The sequence below is a fragment of the Canis aureus genome, chromosome 4, assembly GCF_053574225.1.
Source record: "Canis aureus isolate CA01 chromosome 4, VMU_Caureus_v.1.0, whole genome shotgun sequence".
In the NCBI taxonomy this organism is placed as follows: domain Eukaryota; kingdom Metazoa; phylum Chordata; class Mammalia; order Carnivora; family Canidae; genus Canis; species Canis aureus.
The window spans coordinates 27024844-27048919 of NC_135614.1; the positions used below are offsets into that span (position 1 = coordinate 27024844).

At 37.2% G+C, this 24076-nt stretch overlaps 1 protein-coding gene across 4 annotated transcripts in view; it reads left to right on the top strand.

The window, feature by feature from the left end:
- The window catches only part of KAT6B (lysine acetyltransferase 6B), a 186247-nt gene that overhangs the window by 107676 nt on the left and 54495 nt on the right, over nt 1–24076 (top strand). For all 4 annotated transcript variants that reach the window (XM_077895094.1, XM_077895092.1, XM_077895095.1 and 1 more), the window contains exons 4-6: nt 10121–10229; nt 22092–22207; nt 22449–22530. In XM_077895094.1, coding sequence (XP_077751220.1) covers nt 10121–10229; nt 22092–22207; nt 22449–22530 — 307 coding nt within the window. The remainder of the gene's footprint in view (nt 1–10120; nt 10230–22091; nt 22208–22448; nt 22531–24076) is intronic.

Genomic DNA, 24076 nt, shown 5'->3' on the forward strand with positions numbered 1-24076 from the left:
ACTTCTGTTGGTTCTGTGATAACAAGCACTTGGAGTACCAATTATAGTCTCCTTGGCATAGTTGGGTGCTGAGTAAACATTAGTAACTTATTGAACAGTACATACCATCTTAACTGGCATAAGTCTCTGAATGCAGAACATTGTCAGGGGTGGTGCTGATGGTGATGATAACATTGAGAAACTAACATGTGACTTTTCTAGTTTGTTAATATCTATCTACCTGTGTCTCTTCTTGTCATTTTGCTTCCCTGTTTGAATCTAATTACAACAAATCCAAAGCCTGTGTCTCTGAGCAGTTAACACAGGTTTCTCTTGGTGGAATTGGTAATGAGAATGGCTGCGATTCACATTGTGCCTATGTGGGGTAGTTGGCACCACATCTAGATTAAAATGGATGCCTTAGGGCAACTGAGAAAGCCAGTTTTATTATTCCAGCTATATAACATTCTGGAAAAGGTAAAACTATGGATATAGTAGAAAAGATCGGTGATTGCCAGGAATTAGAGGGCAGGGAGAGGCCAAATAGGCGGATATTTTAGGGCAGTGAAAATACTCTGTATGATACCATGTTGGTAGATACATGTCATCATAAATTTTTCCAAACCCACAGAATGTATAATGCCAAGAGAGAACCCTGATATAGTCTATGGGCGTGGGTGATTTGATGTGTCATTATAGGTTCTTCACTTATAACAAAGGTACCTCTCTGGTGGGGGTATGTTGATAAATGGGGGAGACTATGCCTGTGAGGGCAGGGAGATAGGGGAAATTTTTGTACCTTCCCCTCAATTTTCCTGTAAATCTAAAACTGCTTTTAAAAAATAATAAAGTTTAAAAAAAGAAACAAAGATTTGTGACACTTGAATGTGAATTGATTTTAAAATTCCATTTTTCAAAACCTAGAGTAGAGTTTATATTATATTGCTAATATTGTGACATGCTTGCCAAAGAGAATAGTTTGTAAATCCTAAGCAGACTTCCTGTAACCATGTGTTGAATTTCCAGCTGTGTTGAATCAGACTTTGATCCCTCTTAAGAAGATAAATGCAGTATCTGCAGTTTCTAATGGTAGGGGTGGAGGAGAGACGTTCAGATGAAATCTTAAAAGCCAAGTCCCTGTCCAGATAAGAAATTAAAGATGCTGGGGAAGGCAATTGTTCCATTGGCTTCCCCACCCTCTGCAAATTTGTAGGTTTTATCTCCAAAAACCAAAACAAATAAATAACACCCCCCAAAAATGAGATGCTATTGTTAAATGCAGTATGCCAGATTAGATTTCTTTCCTTCCAATAGAATCCCTTTCCTTAATCAGCACTCTTATAAATGGCCCACCTGCCTAATTAGAACAAGTTCTAGAGTACAGATACAGTGTAAGCATTTCAATTAGCTCCACACAATTGATAACTGTTGGGGCTGATGTTCTTAGAAAGTCTTCCCTTTTCTCCCTTTCTTATTTCGTTGAGGCCAAGGTTTTACTATTTTTCCACTTCTAAATCAATCTCCGACTGCAGGCATTTCCCAGTATTGCTCATTGATATTGTTTTTGTTTCGAAGTGATTCTTTAAATGAAAAAAGCAGTGACATATTTATAAATATGTATAGGGATGCTTTTAAATATTTTTATTTTATTAGATTTAATTTACTTGCCACTCTTAAAATACAGAGAACCCTCTTCACTGTGACAAGGAGGTAAAATATAGCAGTCACATTTAAGATCTCCATACATTAGCAATAATAAATCCTTTTGCCCAGAGTAATGCAGAAACTCAATCCAAAGCCAGTGGGGATAATGTGGTGCTCCCTCACAGAACCAATTACCCACAGAGAAGTATAATGAGCAGGGGAGGTGATATAACAAAAATCTATGTGGCGAGTGTAAAATTATGGTCAAATTGTTGCCTGTGAGAAGTCTTATAATAAGTGTATCTCCAATTATCTTCTGGAAGAAATTATTTAGGCATCTGTTCAGGTCAAAATTCATAATAGAGTTGCACGAATAAATAGCCTTATAATAAAACAAAAGGATCTGTGAGTGCAGAGAAAATGGCAACAGACATGTCACAAACAAGGTTCTCCTGTGCCCCTGAAGGATTTGAAGTGGCCCCACTACAGCTACGAGGTGAGCCAGTCACCAAACCTTCCTGCAGAGACATAGCTATACTGAGCACAGTTACAGCACATGCCGACAGGAACAAGATAATGCTCCTCAAAGCCAGGACAATTTAGATCATCACGAGAGTTTCTACTTTTAGAGTTAGTGTATTTTCAAAGACTACATCTTACAGCAGATTGCCGTAAAGGGAAATGCTGAGTGTGTGTGATCTATATCCTAATTAGGAGTGGGCTTGATCAGTGAATAAGTGGGTTAAGTGGTAAGAAACAAAATCTAGTTCTTTATTAGAGAAGTGTCAAAAAGTTACCCTAAAAACAAAACATTTTTTAACCTCCCTTGTACCTGTGTAATCAGTAGTGAAGTTTGTGGGAAATAATTCACTAGTGATAATAAACCACCAAAATTTGTAAACTATTTTTAATAGATTGATTGTCTTCTTATTATAATTTTGTTATTCTCCCTCAGTGGTATTCATCTTCCTTGACTATCACTACTTTTTTTTTTTTTTAAACGTGAATTTTTTCTTGAGAGAGAATAAAGAGGTAAATTGGCTGACAGGTTACTAGCAACTGGGCACATCCCCAGATCTATGTTACATACAACTTATAGTGACTATCACGTGAGATGATTTCCTCCCAGCTGATATTTAAATGTTGGTTTTATCTTGTCGGGTTATACTCAGAAAAGTACAATTATACCCAAATGGTCATTCATTATAAGTGGTCAGAGTAAGAAAAAAGCCTTTAGATTGGACAGCCATGGAAGTCACCTTGGCATTGATGGTTGCTTTCCACGTCATATTATGGTTATTAGGATATGTGTTAAAGAACAGTCGTCTCTGGGACCTGTTGAACCAGAGGAACCACTTCCTCACCTCAAAGCAGTTTGTTCATTTATTCAACATATGCGCTTTGAAGCTAGAGCTGCAGCAGTGAACAAAGTCTCTGCCCTCAGAATGGAGCTTTGATAGTTGAGTAACTGAAACAAAATAGACAAACGATACAGAATATGTCAGGCAGTGATGAATGCGACGCAGAAAAATAAAGCAAGGCCTGGGGGATCCAGAGTGGTGCTAGTGGAATGCAATTTCAGAGAGAATGGTCGGGGATAAGCCTCTCTGATAAGGTGATATCTGAATCAAGCTCCAAAGGAAATGAGGGACCAGCCATGGAAAAGCGCAAGAGCAAAGGGCTTGCAGTCAGCAGACTGGGTCCCTCTGTTCTTGATAGCTGTGTGACCTTAGGGAGGCACTTAACTTACCCTGTAAAACGGAGACAGAAAAAGCCACAATCCTGTCTCACAGGCTTTGTGTTTGTCACTTGTAAGACACTTGACAAAAGCATTCTGGTAAACAGCAAAGCATTACTTAAACTTCAGATTGCGGTACAAGATGATAAAAGGGTGCAATTTAAAGAGATGCATTCGGACGAGCCTTAAAACCCTTTTATACAACTCACTTTGGAGTTACCAAATTAAGTTGTCTGAGCTAAAGTGTAGAAAACGCTCTCTGAAGATCAACTGTTTGATACTTGGGTATAAAGGATTTATATTCATCTTTGTTTATTTTTGTGGTATTATTCATTTACAATTTTATATTTGTTTGTGCTTTTCCTCCTTTGGTATCCTTTTCTTTGACCTTTCCTTTTATTAAATCAAGCCTCTTGGCTCTCAATCAAGACATTTAGACATTTTCTATCCTGTTCTTTTATTCCGTGATTAATTCATTAAACAAAAAACCCTCTAAGATTAATATTTATCATGGGGACTCAGAGTCAGAGTCTATTATAGAATAATTCTAAACTCCACAACAATTCATTTGTGCCGATGTTTGTTAAGGACTTGGAGTTGTTTGTTCTTTTTATTTTTATAGCCAAAGTGCATTTTGCAATAATCATAATATTTGATTAGAGTTTTATAGTGTACAAAGTACTTTCACACACTCACATGTATTTGAGCCTTAGGAACCCCTGAGTAGACAACATGGACACTATTGTGCCCTTTTATGGTTGAGGAAACCTGTGGCTTAGAGATCAATATTGAAATCCAGGTCATACAATGATATAGGTATGAATATATGAATGAAAAATGCTGAGTTTCTTTTAACACTAGGAACTACTCACATGGTATGTCTTTTAAGTAGATTCAGGAAAGTTCTAGATGACTCAAGGAGATGAATCCATAGGGGATGATGGGACGAGAGGGCTATGTTGTATCCCTGATTATGCTGAGTAGAGATCATGGAGACAAAACCTCTTTTTGTGATCGTCAAAGAGGATGTGCAGCTGGCTCCAATCTAGCAAGAACTTTCTTTTTCTCCATTTACTTAGACTGACAAGTTAACAAACATGTTTCCTTCTCGGCAGAAACAAAAGTAACCATGAACAAATATAAACCTTCTGAAAGTGAATTGTCTTGGAATTAAAGGATGTTTTCTCAGAAAAGGTTATTTAATTTTGAGGTTGAGAGTCCTGCGGACTTTTAAAATGTCTTAAGTTTAATAGAATTCAATAAAAAAAATAAAGCAGAGTTGGGAAGAGCCTCAGAGACTATCCAGCCATGGAATCATTAAAATATGTGACCTGGAAAGGACTGTTGAAGGGTCCCTGATCCTCAGTTTGTGTGAGGTTGCTTTGTCTTCTGTGGCATCCTCACAATCCTGATCTAGCCTCTCCATGATCTATTCCATGAAGACTGTATGATTCCACTTATATGAGGTACCTAGAATAAATAGTCTAATTCATGGATGCAGAAAGTAGAAGGGGGACAGAGTTTTAGTTTGGGAAGATGAAATAATTCTGGAGATGGATGGTGATATTGGTTGTACAACAAATACATAATGCCACTTAACTGTATGTTTCAAGATAGTTAAGATGGTAAAGTTTGCATTATGTATATTTTACCACAGTTTTAAAAAGAAAATAAAGGAAGCAGGGAAAAACAATCCATTCAATTTCTGGACCTTTCTGTTGGAAAGTTTAATTCCTCTAGAGTAAGCCCTGTTCAAGTTTTGTTTTTTTGTTTTTAATTTTTAATTATTTATTTATTCATGAGAGACACAGAGAGAGAGAGACAGAGACAGGCAGAAGGAGAAGCAGGCTCCATGCAGGGAGCCCGAAGTGGGACTCGATCCCGGGTCTCCAGGATCATACCCTGGGCTGCAGGCGGTGCTAAACCTCTGCGCCACCGAGGCTGCCCCCTGTTCAAGTTTTGTACTCTGGAGCCATGAAGAACAAATCTAACCCTTTCCCTTGGATGAAGACATCCAGCTTGTTCCTTTCCAATAGTCTTTTTAAGGCTGACTAGCCCCAGTTCCTTTAGTGGGTATTCTATTTTGTTTTATTTTATACTTTATTTGAATCCTTATCAGGATAAGGACCATACACTGTGATCAGCATATTAGCCTTTTAAATCTCTCTTAATCTATTGGCTCTTATCCTGTATCTGTTGTTCTCTCTTCCTTGCTTGCTCACTCTGTCTCCCTTTTAATTTATTTGTTGAAGAAAACTGGGTCATTTGTCCTCGAGAGTGTTGGTATCCTACAGTATGGATTGACACATCCTCTGTCCTCTGTATTGCCCATGAATCACTAATTGGATTGAGATACTTTATTTTATAAATGCTTGTAATCCAATTATATAGTAATACAATCCTTTGTAGATCTTTTTTTAAGAGTGGAGAGGGGTACTATTCTATTTCCTTTCCCCATCCCCAGTGTTTTGCTTGGAAAATTGTATATACACTTAAGTTATAGACATCATGACACTTTACTCCAAAATATTTCAGCACATAATTGCCAAGAATGAGGACAATCTCACATAAATACAACTTCAGTGTTGACCGAAGAAATTTGTTCTATCCAGTTTATTATATATTGTCTACTATTTAGTATTTCCCTAATTATCCAAATAATGTCCTTTTTTTTTTTTTTTCCAAATAATGTCCTTAATAGCTGTGGGTAAATATTTTTAAAGATGTTTTGATTTATTCTAGAGGGAGAGAGTGCAAGAGAGTGTGGGGAGAAGGGCAGACTCTGCACTGAGAGCCAAGCCGGGTACAGGGCTTGATCTCAGGACCCTGAGACCCAAAGTTTGATGCTTAACCAACTGCACCAACCAGGTGCCCCAGAGTAATTTTTAAATAATCCAGAATCCATATTTGTATTTAGTTTTCAGGGCACTTTAGTTGCCTAAATTGGTTCTGCCCTTTATTGAGTCTTAGGTGACATTGACATTTTTCGAAGAGTCCAGACCAGTTGTTTTTCAGAATGTCCCTAAATTTGGATTTGCCTGATTTGTTCCTTATGGTTAGATTTGAGGTAAATAATTCCAGCAAGAATACTGCATAAGCTGTGCTGAGTCCTTTAATGCCACACTTGGGAGACACATAGTGTCAGTTTGTCATGTACTAGTGATAGGTTTGATCATTTCGTTAAGGAGGTGTCTCCATTGTTAAGGTACCTTTTTTTGCTGTTGTAATTAATAAATAATCTATAGGATATTAGTGTTTGCTTTTTAAATAGTTTTAGAAAGATGCCATTGGTCTTGGGAGAAATTTTTTTTTTTTATTTTTTTATTTATGATAGGCACACAGTGAGAGAGAGAGAGGCAGAGACATAGGCAGAGGGAGAAGCAGGCTCCATGCACCTGGAGCCCGACGTGGGATTCGATCCCAGGTCTCCAGGATCGCGCTCTGGGCCAAAGGCAGGCGCCAAACCACTGCGCCACCCAGGGATCCCCGTCTTGGGAGAAATTGAATGGAGAAGATTATGAGCACATTAATAAAGCATTATTCCCACTGATGGAAAGATAATTTTAAATGTTTGTTTTTCTGAGAGGAGAGAAGTAGGGGGCAGGATAGTAAGTACTGAAGGTGAGAAATGGGCTTTAGTGAAGACAGAGCTGTGTTTGAATCACAGTTCCACAGTTGAACTTTTAGAAAATGGACATAATAATAAACATTCCTGGCAGGATTGTTAGGATGATTAAATGAGATAGTGTAATGTGGCCTCTAACCTAGCAGCTACACTGGGACCATCGCTTGGGAGATGAAGAGGAGTTGCTTCCTGAGCAGGTTGCAGAGTTTAAACCTATCCATCATAGGTGTTAATTCTTGAGATTAGTTTGAAATATTTAATCATGTTGATAAGAAAATGTGATCAACAGGTTAGGTGCCTTTGTGAAATTTCAAAGAAAGTGATTTAAGAATTAGGACATGTTTTGTTTCATTTTCAGCCCTCTTAAATATGATTTGTCTGTGGTGGACTTGTGTAGAATTGAATTGCCATTCATTTGGACCTCTTTTTTTTAATTTTTTTTTTATTTGGACCTCTTTCTGACTACAATCCATTTTAATCTATTACCAGGGATTATTTTTTGAAACAGTTTATATGAAGTCTGATTGAGAGTAGTGAATCATAATAATTTTGTGACCCATTTACATGCATTACTGTAAAAGTTCCATTTCTTACAAGTGACAATTTTTTAAAGTTAATTAGACTCGGCTATACTGAGGTTAGCAAAAAGTGCTTTGAATTATCAATAATTCAGCAGGGTAGACATTTCTGTATAATGCAGTGGTTTTATAGAGTATTGTGAGATAGTTATCCTTAAAATAAATGGTTGTGAGCATACATCAGCGTGGTGGTGGGGTTCACTTGAATGTAGCGTGAAGTGATAGCATCTATGCTTTCTATTATTGGGCAGAGTGCGGGACATCAGTCTTTCTGGCCATGAACTACTAGCAACCTTTGTCCTTTGTGTTACCTTTAGTTAAAAACGAAAAATGAGCACGAGTGCTGGCTGATGGCCATGTCTTTCTTACAGCTAAAAATTCATTGGGGAAAGAAAAATGGGATTGCGGATTTGGATTTGTTTCATTGCATGAATGATATGTGACATTTTGTAAATTATTTATCACCACAAGGATGGCAGCAATGGCTTGAGCATTGTTATATCAAATGAAAGCAGGAATCCCATTAGTACAAAGACTGGGTTTTAGCTAGAATCTATCAGGGGAATGTTGTCACTTTAAAACCAGATTGTTCTTTTAATTGCTATTTAAAGGAACAAAAGTGTTCCCAAGGTACTACAGTTGAGCAGTTGCAAGTAATAACTATGGATCCATAATTATGCAGTGCTGATTATCTGGCATTTAAAAAATTGTGGCTAGAGTCAGTGACCAATTTGTTGTAGCTTGTCTTTTTGGGTTTTTCTAGTACAAAGTGTTTTATACTCTGCTTTTTAAGTGGGGCTACAAAAACACATTTGCATAGCTACTTCAGAAAGTAAAGCCTGTGCATATTAAAAGAACAAATTAAACTGAAAATAAGGGCAAGATAATGAACACTCATATTGTAAGATGAAATTAACAATCATATTGAACAATTTTGCAAATCCTCAGTCATAAGATGAATTCTGGTTTCTGATGACATGTTTTCACAGTGAACCAAGACATTTGTTGGAATCATTATAACCATTTGAAATACTATCTTAGAGATGAGGGTTTCTTCTTTCAACTAGCATATGTTTCTTCCATTTATTCAGTTAACATATATTTTGAGTGCCTACTGTGTATCAGGCGATGTATTAATTAGGCATTTGGGATAAAGTAGCTGAACAAATGAGAGGTTTATTCTATGCTGATGTGTATTTTAAAAGTTAGACCTTGCAAAGTCTTGTTTTTAATTTACATTAAAAAACATGTATGATTATGCTAACTTTTCTTGCCTTGAATTTTTGATTCATGAGATTCAAATATAAATACGTTCTAGTTACATTCAGATGGCTAGAGACAACATGTGTGAAGGCTTAGAATATGCAATAAAATTTTAATTTTCATACAGTTTTGGCTGTTCAGAATAAATGTGACCAGATCTGTAGGCACAACTATTCATATGAATGGAATATTAGCATCGCTGGTAGCCATAAATACCAATGGAGACACTGAGATGTATGCAGACATAATACATTGTTAAAAGCAACTTCCTCAGTGAGAGCTAGAGTACTGGGGGTTAGACAAATGTTTTGTTGTTTTTTTTATTAAAGTTGGAATTTCAGAGATTGAGAGTTTATCTCCTTTGTGTGGCATGATGTGGTTTACTTTTAAAGACCTTGGTGCCAGAAAGTCCTTGTTAATGATCTTTTGAGCCTCCTAGGTGACCCTACAGAATTTTAAAGTTCTTATTCAGTTCCAGCTCTGTTATTATATCACCTGAAAACTTACCGATATTTTACGTCAAAAATTTAATAGATGAAAAATAGTAACCTGCACTAAAACATTTGATGAAGTTTTGTTTTTTAAAAATATTTATTTATTTGAGAGAAAGAGAGAGAGAGAGTGCATGAGCAGGGGGAGGGGCAGAGGGAGAAGCCCACTCCTGGCTGAACAGGGAGCCCAACACAGAGCTCCATCCCAGTAGCCCAGGATTAAAACCTGAGCAGAAGGCAGATGCTTAACTGACTGAGCCACCCAGGTGCCCCAATTTGATAAAGTTTACTTGAACAATCTGAAATGACAACTAGGTGATATTCATAAACTATAATGCTGAATAGATGAATCAATGTATTATAGGCCTATAAATTATGGGAATGATTGCGATTTCCCATAATTTCATTTCCCTTTTTTATGTTTTTTTAAAGTAATCTCTATGCCCAACACGAGGCTCGAACTCATGACCCTGAGATCAAGTAGCATGCTCTACTGACTGAGCCAGCTAAGTTAGGCACCCCCAAAGAATCTTTAATAATAATGTTCATTTTAGCAAGGTTATATAATATATAAAGGCCTTAGATTTCATTAGTTTAATAAAAATTACTTCTGTATCTTACATATTACCCTTAAATGCATTATTTAGGTAATAGTTTAGCATCAAATAATTAAGGAGACTTTTTTTATTAGAAAATGTTGATTGGAATACCTTATTCAGCAGTGTTTTTGCCTTTGACTGTAATGTTTTTTAATTTTGAAATGGAAAACTGACAGTATTTTTCCATTTTAATTTTATCATAGCCCCGTGCTGATCCCATTCCGATATGTAGCTTCTGTTTGGGGACTAAGGAATCAAATCGTGAAAAGAAACCAGAAGAACTCCTCTCTTGTGCAGATTGTGGCAGTAGCGGTAAGTTGGTATTGTTTTGTATGTCTGTACAGTGCCTCTTCTATAGCTATGTTATTTATATCTCTATCACACTTGCATTTGTTTTTTAAAGCAATTATTTGGTTATAGCATAGGTTGTAAATTTTAAAAGTAAGTGCAGGTAGAGGGAAGAAAGGTAAGTATATTAGCAGTGACAAAGATATTATATATGTTTGTATAACACTATATATTAATATTTATAATTAAGCTTTGATTTCATACCAGCATTAGTAATTCACTAGGGAGTGTTTTATATTGCAGGTAAATTCAGTATAATGAATTCTAAGTTTTTAAGCTGAATACAACTAGAACACTTGTTTTCTATAACCCTCAGTCTCAGTTTATGAGACACTGGAGTTGGAAGATGTAGTGTTTCAGGTCATGACGCCTACTGGTGAAATCTAGTATTACAACCCAGCTCTGTGTGAGTAAATGAAAGGGGCAGTATCCTGGAGAACTGCAATGACAGAATCAAGAAATCATCAGGCATGAAAAAAACTCAAACCGCCTATAGTAAGATAGCAAAAGAGTGGTCAAATAGAAAGTGACGTTGAAATCAAGGAATGGGTAGGTGGGGACACGGGACTGACCGTTGGCAAATTGCAATATTATTCAAAATACTGTCAAGGTACTGATACCCCTGCCTTTTTCTCAATCTAAGATTTTAAGACCAGCCTTTAAAATGGAAAATAAAAATAAAATAAAATAAAATGGAAAATAAAAGTCAAATTGTGCTTACATGGAAAGACTTTGTCTTACCAAGCCAGTCTTCCTTTTAGCTGATCGTGTGCTATAGTTAGTTGCCTAGGTTATGTATATGTATGTTATACTTATATAAAATTTTTTTCTTTATTTAAGGGAGAGATAGAGAACGTGAGCAGGGGGAAGGGCAGAGGGAGAGGTAGATGAGCAAAGTGTATATATACACACACACATACACACACACACACACATATACACCCTCAACAGATTGAATAGTAGTTAATTGGACTTTTAAAATATAATCTCTGTGTTAATCTTTACAGTTTCTTCTCTCAGCCTACTGAAACTTTTCCCCAGTGTTATTTTAACATTCACAACCAAGTATTTCTTTAATTATGGGTATCTTTAAAAACAAAAACAAACCTGCAAAATACCATATAGCATACTATCGTTCAGGAAGTCAGTATAGTGTAGTGGTTAAGAAAAACTCAAGAGCCAGCCATAGCCCAGTTCCTTTGCCTGGAGTTAATTACTTAACTATTTTGTGCCTTGATTTCCTCACTAGAAAATTAGATGCTGGTAGCACCTACCTCTTGGATTTTGTGGGCGTAATAGCCTAGGACAGGGTCTACAACACTATGGCAAGTGTGCTATAAACGTCAGCCATTGTCATTATTTGGCGTGTTGGATATTGTCCTTGATTGCCGCAGGTAATTCCAAAGCTTATCATCATTTTTGACAGCCACTTGATGGTTGGCTAGAGGAAATGTTTCATACTGAAGAATGCCAGTGTTATGTAATGATTCTTCCTCCTCTTAAAAAGGTTTAACTGGATGAGCTCTGTGTGGTTCTGCAGCTTTCAGGACCCGGCTAGGAGAGGAGAGCCTTGGAAATAAGACATTTCAAACTCTGCCTGAGAAATGGATTCTGACACTCTTTTTGATGGGCTTTACAGATTCATTAAAATTCTTTACCTGCCCATGGTATCATGGATAGTGACAAAAGGGCATGGAAACATTATCTGTATGTTCAGTTTAATAAATTTCAACCCTACAATCTCTCTGTTTCATCCTGGTGAGGTAGCCTCTCACTCATCAGTTCTGACTCTGGAGTTATCTTTTGGGTTTTCTCACGAGGCTCACTCTGAATGAATTATTCTTTTGTTTAACTGCCTGATCAGTTTAGCTGTGTTCACTTGTCTAGGGTTTACCCTTTGTGATTTTTAAGGTAATACTTTAGAAACTACCTTCACTGCCTTATTTATTTATTTATTTATTTATTTATTTATTTATTTATTTATTTATTTATTTATTTTTGAGTATCTATGTGTCTGGGCTCCCAGACAGATTAACAATGCTCTTAAATGTGGGAAGAAAAGTTCCCTTCATATATTTCCTTACCTCTGCTGATACACTTACTTGAGTTGATAAGGAATTTGAGATCATTATCTACTAGATCATAACTCCAAGGCCTCCTTCACAAGATATAAAGGTGTAATTCTAAACAGGTAGATCTTAGATTTTCTGATGTAATCAATCTCCCTTCGTCTTTCCCAAATTGAAAACCTGCCAAAGGAGAGGTTTGATCTCCTTTATACTTTGAGGTCACCGAAATTTTTTTTCCCTAAAGTTTCTTACTTTACCAGGGTATGTAGGTATAATGTTATGTTTTCTCTTTTAACAAATGGAGAAGAATGCACTAAGGATACTGTGTTGGAAGGCTTATATAGCTAGAGTCATTTTGTGAGCCAGTCCCCCCTCTCCTCCCTCCTTTCAGGTTGAAAAACGCTGAGGCTTTGGAGTCAAGGTATGGGTCATGACAGAAATTCAATCCCTGAGGGCATCATGTCCCTTTGTTTAGGGTAGAGGATGGCTAAGAGAACTTCTCTGGACTCCACCTTGGGATCTGGCTCAGTGTCGAGGTTCATTTAATACTCTCTTGAATATACAGTGCCAATCTGGATTTAGCTACTTTAGTCAAGAAAAAAAACATTGTTCCTGTCTCAGGAAGATGCATTGTAGACATTCAGTTCATCTGGTAGATCAGAGGAGCAGACCCCGCTTTGTACTACTCTTTAAATAGAAGAATGAAAGTAAAATATAGTTGTTCTTTGGAGAGCTTGGGAGGGAATTCTTGTAGTTATGATGTTCCATTGTGACACTTGATGATTATTGAGCAAAGGTAATAAAATAGGGTGGCATGGCTCAATAGTACCTTCTGATAATGGTGGAAGCCCCATTGGCATGGTCCAGTCCAGTTTCTATAGTGAGAATTACAGAATGGGTCGTACCCCTAGTTGCCCTATGGAAATGGCCACTATCTCACACTCAGAAGAGTCCATTGGTTCTAAGATTGAATTGAAACGGTTTGTAATGATCAAAGGACTCCCTAATGTAAAATGTTTATGTGAAAAAAATACCCGTAGCCGTATAAAACCAGAAAAAGGAAATATAGATGGCAACCCATAAGGAGGATCATTCTTAAATGTGTTTCCCATATGTGCCTGTTGATTTCTAGTCGCCTGTGTCTGAAGTACCATTTGTATGATGTCACACTTAGACTCTGCTTAGATTTCATAGATGTGAGTAATAAATGTTTCCTTCTCCTTACATCATAAAGTAAGCCAATTAGAAATGTCTCTATTTTTAAGGTGGCTAAGTGCTACAAATGGGCAGTATTTTCTTTTAACTATGTTTTTCCTGCTGAAAGTTCCTTTGAAAAAATAATTCAAGTTTGCAGGTAGTAAAAATATGAGGTGAGGTGCAGAGTGCACAGCCTCAAATACAGTTTTCCAGGCTTCTGCTTACTGGCTGTGTAACTGCAGTTTTCATATCTATAAAATGTGAATGCAGATGCTATATCCACATCCCTGCATCCGTAGGGTAGTCATGAGCATCCAGTGATATGAAGATCATCAGGAACTATAAAACAGATGTGAAGGATTATTCATTCTAACCACTAATAACGACTGTGGGAATCATCAGATAGTCATATTTAGGTCTTTGGGAATGTTGGGCCTAGGAAGTGATTTTACTTGACTTTCATGGATCAGCCTACTTTGAAATTAACACTGTTATATTCTCTTTGCCTCATTAAGACCAAATTATCTTTAATTAGCTTCACATAAGTATTAGATATTATACCAAATGAAATTTTGTGTCTGCTGCTCAGATTGCTGGGTGGTTAAATCTTACTTACAGATGAGTTGTGTGCATGTGTGTTTTCAAATTAGCAAATCTAAGATAAGTGTACAGTTCAAAATTACAGCATCATTCTAAGTGGAAGCTCATTGAAACCGGCAGCAAGAGAGAGGCTGCTGTGATGCAGCTGGGAAGGTAAGAAAAAAACACCTTGTGTACAGCAAAGGGCACAGGATCTGTGGCGCCAAATCTCCGTCTGCCCTCAAGACACCTGAAGTCTCTTCTGGGTTTGTCTTTATGTGTGTAGTCAGCCTTGGACAAAACTCTGCTCTCCGATCAGCTGTGAGGTGCGGTATGCTGATGAATAAACCTAGTTAAGACATCGCCTAGTGGGTTAAGGTCACTGGACAAAAGTCCTCAGAGATTTGTTGGCTGGATATCCAGGATCACATTGAGTAGACACAGATTGAATGGTTAGGTTGGGAAGGAGACCCATGACCAGAGAGAAACGTAAGGATGGAACCCAGAGAGGAGGAGTACAGAGGTGGGAGAGGGCAGGATCCGTGAGCCCCAGCTTCCTCGAGCCCACAAGCGGAGAAGCAGGAAGCAGAAACCTGGTACCTGCCCTTTTGTTGCACTGACATCATGCAGGGCGGCAGCAAAATCCAGAGGTCAGTTTTCCGTCTGTATTAGACTCTAGTGTACATCTTTCAGGTCACACCAACCAGTCCTCAGCTCTGTTTGGTCTGTTGGAAATCTTCTGCCTTAAATGTTCATTTCCTTTGGCTTTTCTGATACTGTGTTGTCTTCTGTCACCACTTCCTTTCACACGTCTCTTGTTAGCTCCTTTGTCTCTATCCATCCCCGAACGTTTCTTCAGGCTTCTGTCCTTCGCACCCTCTAGGTATCTCAGAATTAAGTATCCTTGCAGGATCCCTGCCACCCCAAAGCAACAAACATGACAGCAACAACAGAAATCTGAGCAAACTAACCTCGTACTTCTTAGGGATCTCCTGTTGCAGCCAATAGCACATGACTGGCCACTCACGATGGCCACAAGCCATCCTCTGTCCTCTTCTCTCACACCAAGGAATCACCAAAAGTATCTTGATTGTATGTTCTCATGTATATCCCACATTCTCTATATCCACACACTCCCACCAGACCCCCTCAGGTCTCCTATTGTAATAACCTAAATCTAATCCCCTACCCCCCACCCCTCATCCATTTTTCCATGCTGCAGGCTAAGTGAAATCTATTCACAGATTTAGTTGAGTGGCTACCAATTGCCCTTAGGAAAAATTCAAATTCTTTACTATAGCCTCCAGACCCTCTCTTGGTTAGCCCTCTTCTGCATCACTTCCCCCTCATATTGTGCATAGTAGTTCTACTGAACCCTTCCTCTGTGAGTGTGCCATGTTCCCCTTTTCCCCAGCACTTGCTACCTCTTCCATCTTGCACCTCCACTGGCCCCATCTAATCCCACTCATCCTATGGGTTTCTTCTTGAGGGAGCACTTCCTCTAACCTCCTGCTAGATTTGCCCATATCTCTGAGCCATCTATTATCACACGTTAGTTCTAATTCTGATTTAATGTGTCTCTTTCCTGCTAGAGACTATGTGATCTAAAATGTCTGTCCTTTTTCCTTATTGCATCTCAGATGGATAGATGGTTGGTCAGATAGCCAGTCCAAGGGACCCAGTGTTAGAGTGTTCATTAGTTTTCCCTTGCTGCTGTAAATGACCACAAAGTCGTTGACAGAACTCACTTCCTCTGTTTGTAGGACCAAGCCCTCCATTATCTATCTTTTTCTTTCTTTCTTTTTTTCTTTTCTTTTTCTTTCTTTCTTTCTTTCTTTCTTTCTTTCTTTCTTTCTTTCTCTTTCTTTTTTCTTTCTTTCTTTCTTCTTTTTCTTCTTTCTTTCTTCCTTTCTTTTCTTTTCTTTTCTTTTCTTTTCTTTTTTCTTTTTCTTCCTTTCTTTCTCTTTCTTTTTCTTTCTTCCTCCTTCCCTCACTCCCTCCTACCCTCCCCTTCCTTCCCCTTCCTTCTTCTTTTCTTTAAACAAATACTTGTATATATTTCAGAAGTCATCTTATAAAGATGGCAAAGGGGGCAGCCCAGGTGGCTCAGTGGTTTAGCGCTGCCTTCAGCCCAGGGTGTGATCCTGGAGACCTGGGATCAAGTCCCACATCGGGCTCTCTGCATGGGGCCAACTTCTCCCTCTGCCTGCGCCTCTGTCTCTGTCTCTCATGAATAAAATCTTAAAAAAAAAAAGATGGCAAAGTTATTTTCCAAGATAATATTTCCTGATATTTGAAAAAATATCACACAAGATAGAGAAAATAGAATCTAATCTAGTAGAAATAAATTTAAAAATGTCCAAAGAATTTGCCTCTCTTGCTCTTCAGGGATCCAGTCTGGATTTCTTCTCTGATTCCACTATGAATGTGCTTTCTCAACTCAGGATCAGTAACCAGAAGCTTTCTGTATTATCTCTTCACCCCCTATACATTTGGGAATCTCTTTTACCATGAAGCTAATGTGAATATTATTTATATTATGTATTTTTATATATTATATATATATTTAATTCCATATGGTTAATGTACGGTGTTATATTAGTTTCAGGTATATGATATAGTGATTCAACAACTCTAAATATTACTCAGTGCTCTATCAAGAGAAATGTACTCTTAATCCCCTTCACCTATTTCACCCATCCCCTACTCCCCTCCCCTCTGGTGACATATGTTTGTTCTCTATATAGTAAAGTCTGTTTTTTGGTTTGACTGTCTTTTTTTTCTTTGTTTATTTTGTTTCCTAAATTCCACGTATGAATGAAATCATATGGTATTTATTTGTCTTCCTCTGATAGACTTATTTTGCTTAGCATTATACTCTTAGATCCATCCATGTTGTTGCAAATGGCAAGATTTCATTCTTTTTTATTGATGAATAATACTCTGCTATACACACACACATACACCACATCTTTATCTATTCATCTATCAATGGGCACTTGGGCTGCTTCCATGATTTGGCTGTTATAAATAATACTCCTATAAACATCAGGATGCATATATCCTTTTGAATTAGTGATTTTGATTCTTTGGGTTGATACCCAGTAGTGCAGTTCCTGCATTATATGGTAATTCTATTTTTAATTTTTTGAGGAACCTCCATACTGTTTTCCACCAGTTTGCATTCCTGCCAACAGTATACGAGGGCTCCTTTTTCTCCACATCTTCACTAACACTTGTGGTTTCTTATTTTAGCCATTCTGACAGGTATGAGGTGATATTGTATTGTATTTTAATCTGTATTTCCCTGATAAGTGATGATGAGCATCTTTTCATGTATCTCCTAGCCATCTGTATGTCTTCTTTGGAGAAATGTCTGTTCATACCTTCTGCCCATTTTGTAATTGGATAATTTGGTTTTTCAGTGTTGAGTTTTATAAGTTCTTTATATATCTTGGATACTAACGCTTTATCTGATACGTCATTTGCAAATATCTTCTCCCATTCAGTAGCCTGTTTTTAGTTCTGTGTATTGTTTCCTTTGCTATGCAGAAGCTTTTTAATTTTCATGTAGTCCCAATGGTTTAATTTTGCTTTCATTTCCCTTGCCTCAGGAGACATATCCGGAAAAAAAGTTGCTACAGCCATTGAAGAGAAGTTACTTCCTGTGCTTTCTTATAGGATTTTTATGGTTGCAGGCCTCATATTTAGGTCCTTAATCCATTTTGAGTTTGTTTTGTCAGTGGTATAAGAAAGTGGACCAGCTTCAGTCTTTTGCGGGGAGCCGTCCAATTTTCCCACCACCATTTGTTGAAGAGACTAGACTGTCTTTTTCCCATTGCATATTCTTGCCTTGTTTGTCAGTGGTTAATTGGCCATATAATTGTGTGTTTGTTTCTGGGCTTCTTATTCTGTTCCATTGATCTATGTGTCTATTTTTGTGCCAGTTCCATAATGTTTTGATTACTGCAGCTTTGTATATAACTTGAAATCTGAATGTGATACCTCCAGGTTTGTTTTTCTTCTTCAAGATCGCTTTGGTCTTTCAGGATCTTTAGTGGTTCTATACAAAGTTTAGGATTGTTTGGTCTAGTTCTAGGAAAAATGCTACTGGTATTTTGATAGGAATTGCATTAAATTTGTAGATGGCTTTGGGTTGTATAGACATTTTGACAATATATATTCTTCCAATCCACGAATCCACGAACATTGAATGTCTTCCTATTTCTTTGCATCATCTTGAATTTCTCTCAATGTTTTATACTTTTCAGAATGTGGGTCTTTCACTTCTTTGGTTAAGTTTATTCCTAAGTATTTTTTATTATTTTTGGTGCAATTGTAAATGGGATTTTCTTAATTTCTCTTTCTGCTGCTTCTTTATTGGCCTATAGAAATGCAACAGAGGGGATCCCTGGGTGGCGCAGCGGTTTGGCGCCTGCCTTTGGCCCAGGTGCGCGATCCTGGAGACCTGGGATCGAATCCCACATCAGGCTCCCGGTGTATGGAGCCTGCTTCTCCCTCTGCCTGTGTCTCTGCCTCTCTCTCTCTCTCACTGTGTGCTTATCATAAATAAAATAAAATTAAAAAAAAAAGTTTTTAGAAATGCAACAGAGTTCTGTAGATTGATTTTTATATATATTGACTTTACTGAATTCATTTGTTAGTGCTAGTAGTTTATGGTGGTGGTGTCTTTGGGTGTTCGATGCAGTCTATCATGTCTTCTGCAAGTAGTGAAAGTTTTAGTTTTTCCTTACCAGTGTAGCTGCCTTTTATTATTTTCTTGTCTGATTGCCATGGCTAGGATTTCCAGTATTCTTTGGAATAAAAATGGTAAGAGCAGACATTCATGTCTTATTCCTGATTTTAGGGATAAAGCTCTCAGCTTTTGTTTTTGTTTAAGATTTTACTTATTTATTTTTTAAGCAAAATCTCTACCCAACATGGGGCTCATGACCCTGTGACCAAGAGTCATCAGTTGAGCCACCCAGGCATCCTGAAAGCTCTCAGTTTTTCACCATTGAGTATGATGTTGGCTGTGCCATGATCCCCATTTTCTTGCTGGATGTTAGGTGAATGGCATTCCTAGCTTCCAAAGGCCACCCATATTTTTTGGCTGCTTGTCTCCCCATTCTTCTGTCTTCAAAGCTATCAAAGCTGGGTGGAATCTTTCATGTCCTTCCTTTTTCATCTCATTTTACTAACCCATCTGGAAAAGATTGTCTGCTTTTAAGTACTCATGATTAGATTGGGCCTACCCAGATAACCGAGGATAATTTCGTCCTCTTAAGCCCTGTGCTCTTAGACATACCTGCCAAGTCCCCTTTACCATGTCAGGTAATATAGGTACAGGATACAAAGGATTGTGGCATAGACATTGTTCTATCTACTACAGAACCCATGTTTTTTTTTTCTCCCACAGTACTTCCTCCAAAAATTATTTCTACTGGTTTGTGGTTTCATTGGTACTTGTTAAATTTTAAACAATATTCCTTTGGTTTTGCTGGATAAAACTACTTAAAGTGACTAGTGCTTCATATGTGTTTGTAATAAGAATGAATGAGTGAATAAATACATATTATGCTCTCACATCTGATAAACTACACATCACAAAAGTAAAACAAACTCTAAAAAGACAAACCATTATGAATTGTGTCAGCAGAGAGATCCTACATTTTAGAGGGAATTGTTGAGTTTATGGAATGGTTAAATGAGAGATAAGGAATTTTATTAGTAGTACCATTTTTATCCTTTATCTAATTAGTAAAATTGTGTAGTGGTATATCAAGACTCAGTCTTTTGTGTTATTTAAAGTGGTCATAAGAAAATAAAATGGAAATGGTTCTTCATCCCTCAGCTTCCTTTACAGAATTATAGAAATTTAGAGCTGGAAGGGATCTATGGCCAATTCTCTTGAGTTAAATAAAGGTAAGATTGCTGCTTAACGGAAAGATAGGCTGAAGATTTTAGAATTTGATAGGGTAGCTTAAATGGTTGTTTTGAGATATAATACTGCTTAAAGTGAGAAAAAGCAATAAGAGGAAGACTATTCCTTGCTCTTGATTGACAGTGGCTGAAATCCATTAATTTTCAAAATGTGTTATTATTAAAAAGTATTTTCATAGGATCTCTGTGAGAATAAATAGTAAACTATATAATAAGATGTGAATTACCTTAGTTACTAAATATTAAGCTACAAAGTACAAAAGCAGATTTAAACGTAGAGAAAAATGTAGTGCATGAAATTGAGGTCATATGTGCCAGTGATGTATGACTTACAGGAAGTAATAAAAAGGGGGAAAAAGAGAAGTAAATGGTATACTTTTAAGCTGATGGGACCTATTTTAAGGGTGGAATTTAAATTGCTGTTCTTTAAAATTTGAGTTCTTACCCCCATAACTATATAAAGGGGGGGGGGTGGAAATCTGTGATCAAAGTAGATCTCTCTGCTTCCCCTTCAGAGTATACTTTTTAAAGTAGACAAGCAAGCTGTCTTTGTTTGCTATTCCTGAGCAGAAAGAGGTGATTGATACCATTTTTATATATTTCAACTTCCTCCCTCTGTACTTCTCATTTGAATGAGAGGAGCCCTTATAAAAGAATGGTGTCATAGGTTAAATGGATCTGCCTGGGTGTCTCTACAGCCCGAGGTTGTAATCCTATGACAACATTTTATTTGCTCAACATCTTAAATACAGATGTTTGGATCTTTTTTTTAACTCAGGAATAGTATGCTTTATTAACGGTATTGATGATTGATTTTGAATGTTTTTACTTCAAAAAGCCAAATCTCCTAGTGGGTGGAATTTTATGAAGCACCTGTTAAGCTTTAGGGAGGAGGACCTTTTTGGCAGCAATCCAAAATACATATTTAAACAATGAGCCTGCCAAAGTCAGGAAATTATAAAACAGTTTTGAAATTGCAGAATCTGCTTTTTTTATTACCCTCAGGTTTCTTTTGCAGCTTGGTTATAAGTTCTTTCACATGGGATTTACTAATGTTCTTACTATTTTAAGGCCAGATTTAGAAAAATAAAATGAAGTTTAGAAACCTCAGGTTTGTGTGATAAAAGACCATCCCATTTTAAACTGAACTGTCTTCCAAAGAGTCTAGGCTCACAGTCTCTAAACCTTTAGGAGGAATCTCTGACTCAGTATGGCCCAGGTAGTTTTGTTGAATGGTGTTGTTCCCCCCGCCCCCCCTCCCCCCGGTTCCCAGTTTTCTTCCTTGATGTGAGTGAAGCTAGATGAAAAAATGTGCTCAAAACAGTGTGAAAAAAGTTGAATACTCAGAAAAATGGGGGAAACCTGCCAAGGGTATGCTTCTTGGATCATTATGGCAACTTCTTAACTCCCAAATCCAAATTTCTGCTCCTACTTTTAGAATTTAAATTCAGGGACCCAGGGGCAAAATGGCAATGGTATCTTCTCTGTATATCTCAGCAATGGCATATTCTCTGTGTAATAATAGGTTTTTTTTTTTTTTGCATTTGTAATTGTATCGTTAAGCAGCCTTTTTTTTTTTTTTTTTTTTGTTAGCTGTCGTTTTAAGTTTTATGATTTCATTACATAGAGCAGGATTTATTTGGACTTTAATACTCTTCTCACAGTCCAGTAAACCAGCAAATTTTGGGTAAATGGTGGTTGATGAGGAGGCCAGGCCAGCAGCTGAACCGAAGGCACAGGGATGAGAACATGCTTGGAACATACGTTATCTTCAAGTTCTCCAAGCCTTGTGGTGGGAACTGGTATAAATTTCCCAAATTTCTCTTAGGGAAACATCTGTATAGTCACTCAGTTACATGTGGGGGTGGGGTGGGGGAGGTAGAAAGGGAAGTATAATTTGAATTTTTTTATCTTTTTGCATTTTCAAGTTCTTGAGGTCTTTAATGGACATTGTTGCTATCTATCAAACATGAGGGAATGAGAGTTTCAAAACCCTAAACACCATTCCCATAAAGCAATTTGCTTTTTATTCTTATAGGACACCCATCCTGTCTGAAATTTTGTCCTGAATTAACAACAAATGTAAAGGCCTTAAGGTGGCAGTGCATCGAATGCAAGACCTGCAGTGCATGTAGAATCCAAGGCAAAAATGCAGTAAGTATGGCTCTCCATAATCCATCAGGTAAATTGCTGGTTTTCAGTGTTAAGGTTTTTCATTTTTGTAGACTGGTGCTCTTTTCCTTTTAAAGATTTAAATACATCTGATGTCAAATTTCAACACAGATCGTTCTGCCCCTTCATTATATTTTATTATTATTAATCAGATAATAGAAGAATTTGTGGCCTTTTACAGCTGGTTTCAGGTTCAGTTACTCTCTAATATGTTATCTTACAGGATAATATGCTTTTTTGTGACTCCTGTGACAGAGGATTCCATATGGAGTGCTGTGACCCCCCACTTTCCAGAATGCCAAAAGGTGAACTTTTAAACCATAGTAAAAATCTGTTTTATTACATACTCATTAGCCTTGTCCTGCTCAGAGGTATACAGGTTCCGTAAGCATTTATTCATCCCTCCCACCTTCCTTATACTTGTGGGTTTGGCATAGGTTGTAAACAGAGGAGTGTAAAAGCATTTAGTTTGCGGGTAGTGTATATAATAAAGACTCAGATAATTCCGGCACGGGGGGGTGGGGAGGGTGGGGAGAAGAGTGTTCCTGTCCCAAAACCATTTCCTTATTGGAATAAATTTAGATTAGGTAGGTCTGAAGTTTAGAACATTCTCCATATTATTCAGTACCGTGTTCAGAAGTGAGAACTTACCTAGTTTTGTATGATAGTTGTAATGATGTCTCCAAAGTCCTACTACAGGAGCCATCTAACTTTTCTTAGCCATTAGTTGATAATTTGAACTTGAGCATCTGAAGTATTTTACATGAATATATTCATATGGCATATGGATTTTTGTCTCTATTGTGTAAGTAAGGCTAGCTTGGCCTCTTTTTCTTCACTTTATAATCCATTCAACATTAAAAATAACTGCCTCTCTATAAAATTTATTTATTTTTTATTGTGAAAGTTTTAGTAAATATAGATTGACAAAAAGGAATAAGAATGATCAGTTAGAAATTCCTTCCCAGCTCTCTATACACCTTTTTTAAAAAAGGACTTGGAACATTCTATACATGTTTTTGTAATCTTATGTTTTTTCCATCTTTATGAGATTCTAACAACCCCACATCATTAAATCTTCTCCTGAACACAGTTTTTAACGAGTGCAAAGAACTCCAGAGTATAGAGCAGGGGTTACAAACCTGATGACTATGTACCTCAGTTAGGCATTGTTGGTACTACATATATTTTTAAGACTTCTAAATGTATGACAGGCGAGCTGGTACAACATTTTTATAATTTTTAATTTGCATCCTTTAGGTGGAGGATCCATGTTCAAACTTGTCCCAATATCACTCCTCCCTCTTGTCTTGAATTCCAGCTTGCTTCAGTCATATGTATTATTGCTGGGTGGCTTCTGAATATATTTGATTTTGCAACCCCATGTATAAACAAACCCTAACTTACCTAACCAAGTCCCTATGGTGGACATTACAAATGTTTTCAATTTTTTCCATCCACAATTATTTCCTTAAGATAAATGCCTAGGGGAGGAATTGCTGGATCAAAGGCTATGTACATGAAAGGTTGTATCAGTTTTCAGACCGACCACCAGTGTGTGAGAATACCTGTTTCCCTGTATTATGACCAACACTCACCATTACTATATTTCATTGAGTCTAAGACACATTTAAAAAAAAATCAGATACTGTTTATAATCAATAGTGTCAGAATCGATGAAATACAGTGCTCTTATTTAAATGTGTACCAATTTGATAATAGAGAAAAAAGATATCTGATCATTTTTTTCTTTAAGCGGTGAGATTGAACGTATTTTGTGTTTGATTATTGGCTGTTCGTATATCATCTTTGTAAAATGCTTGGTTTTACCCATTAATCATTTTTCTCTTG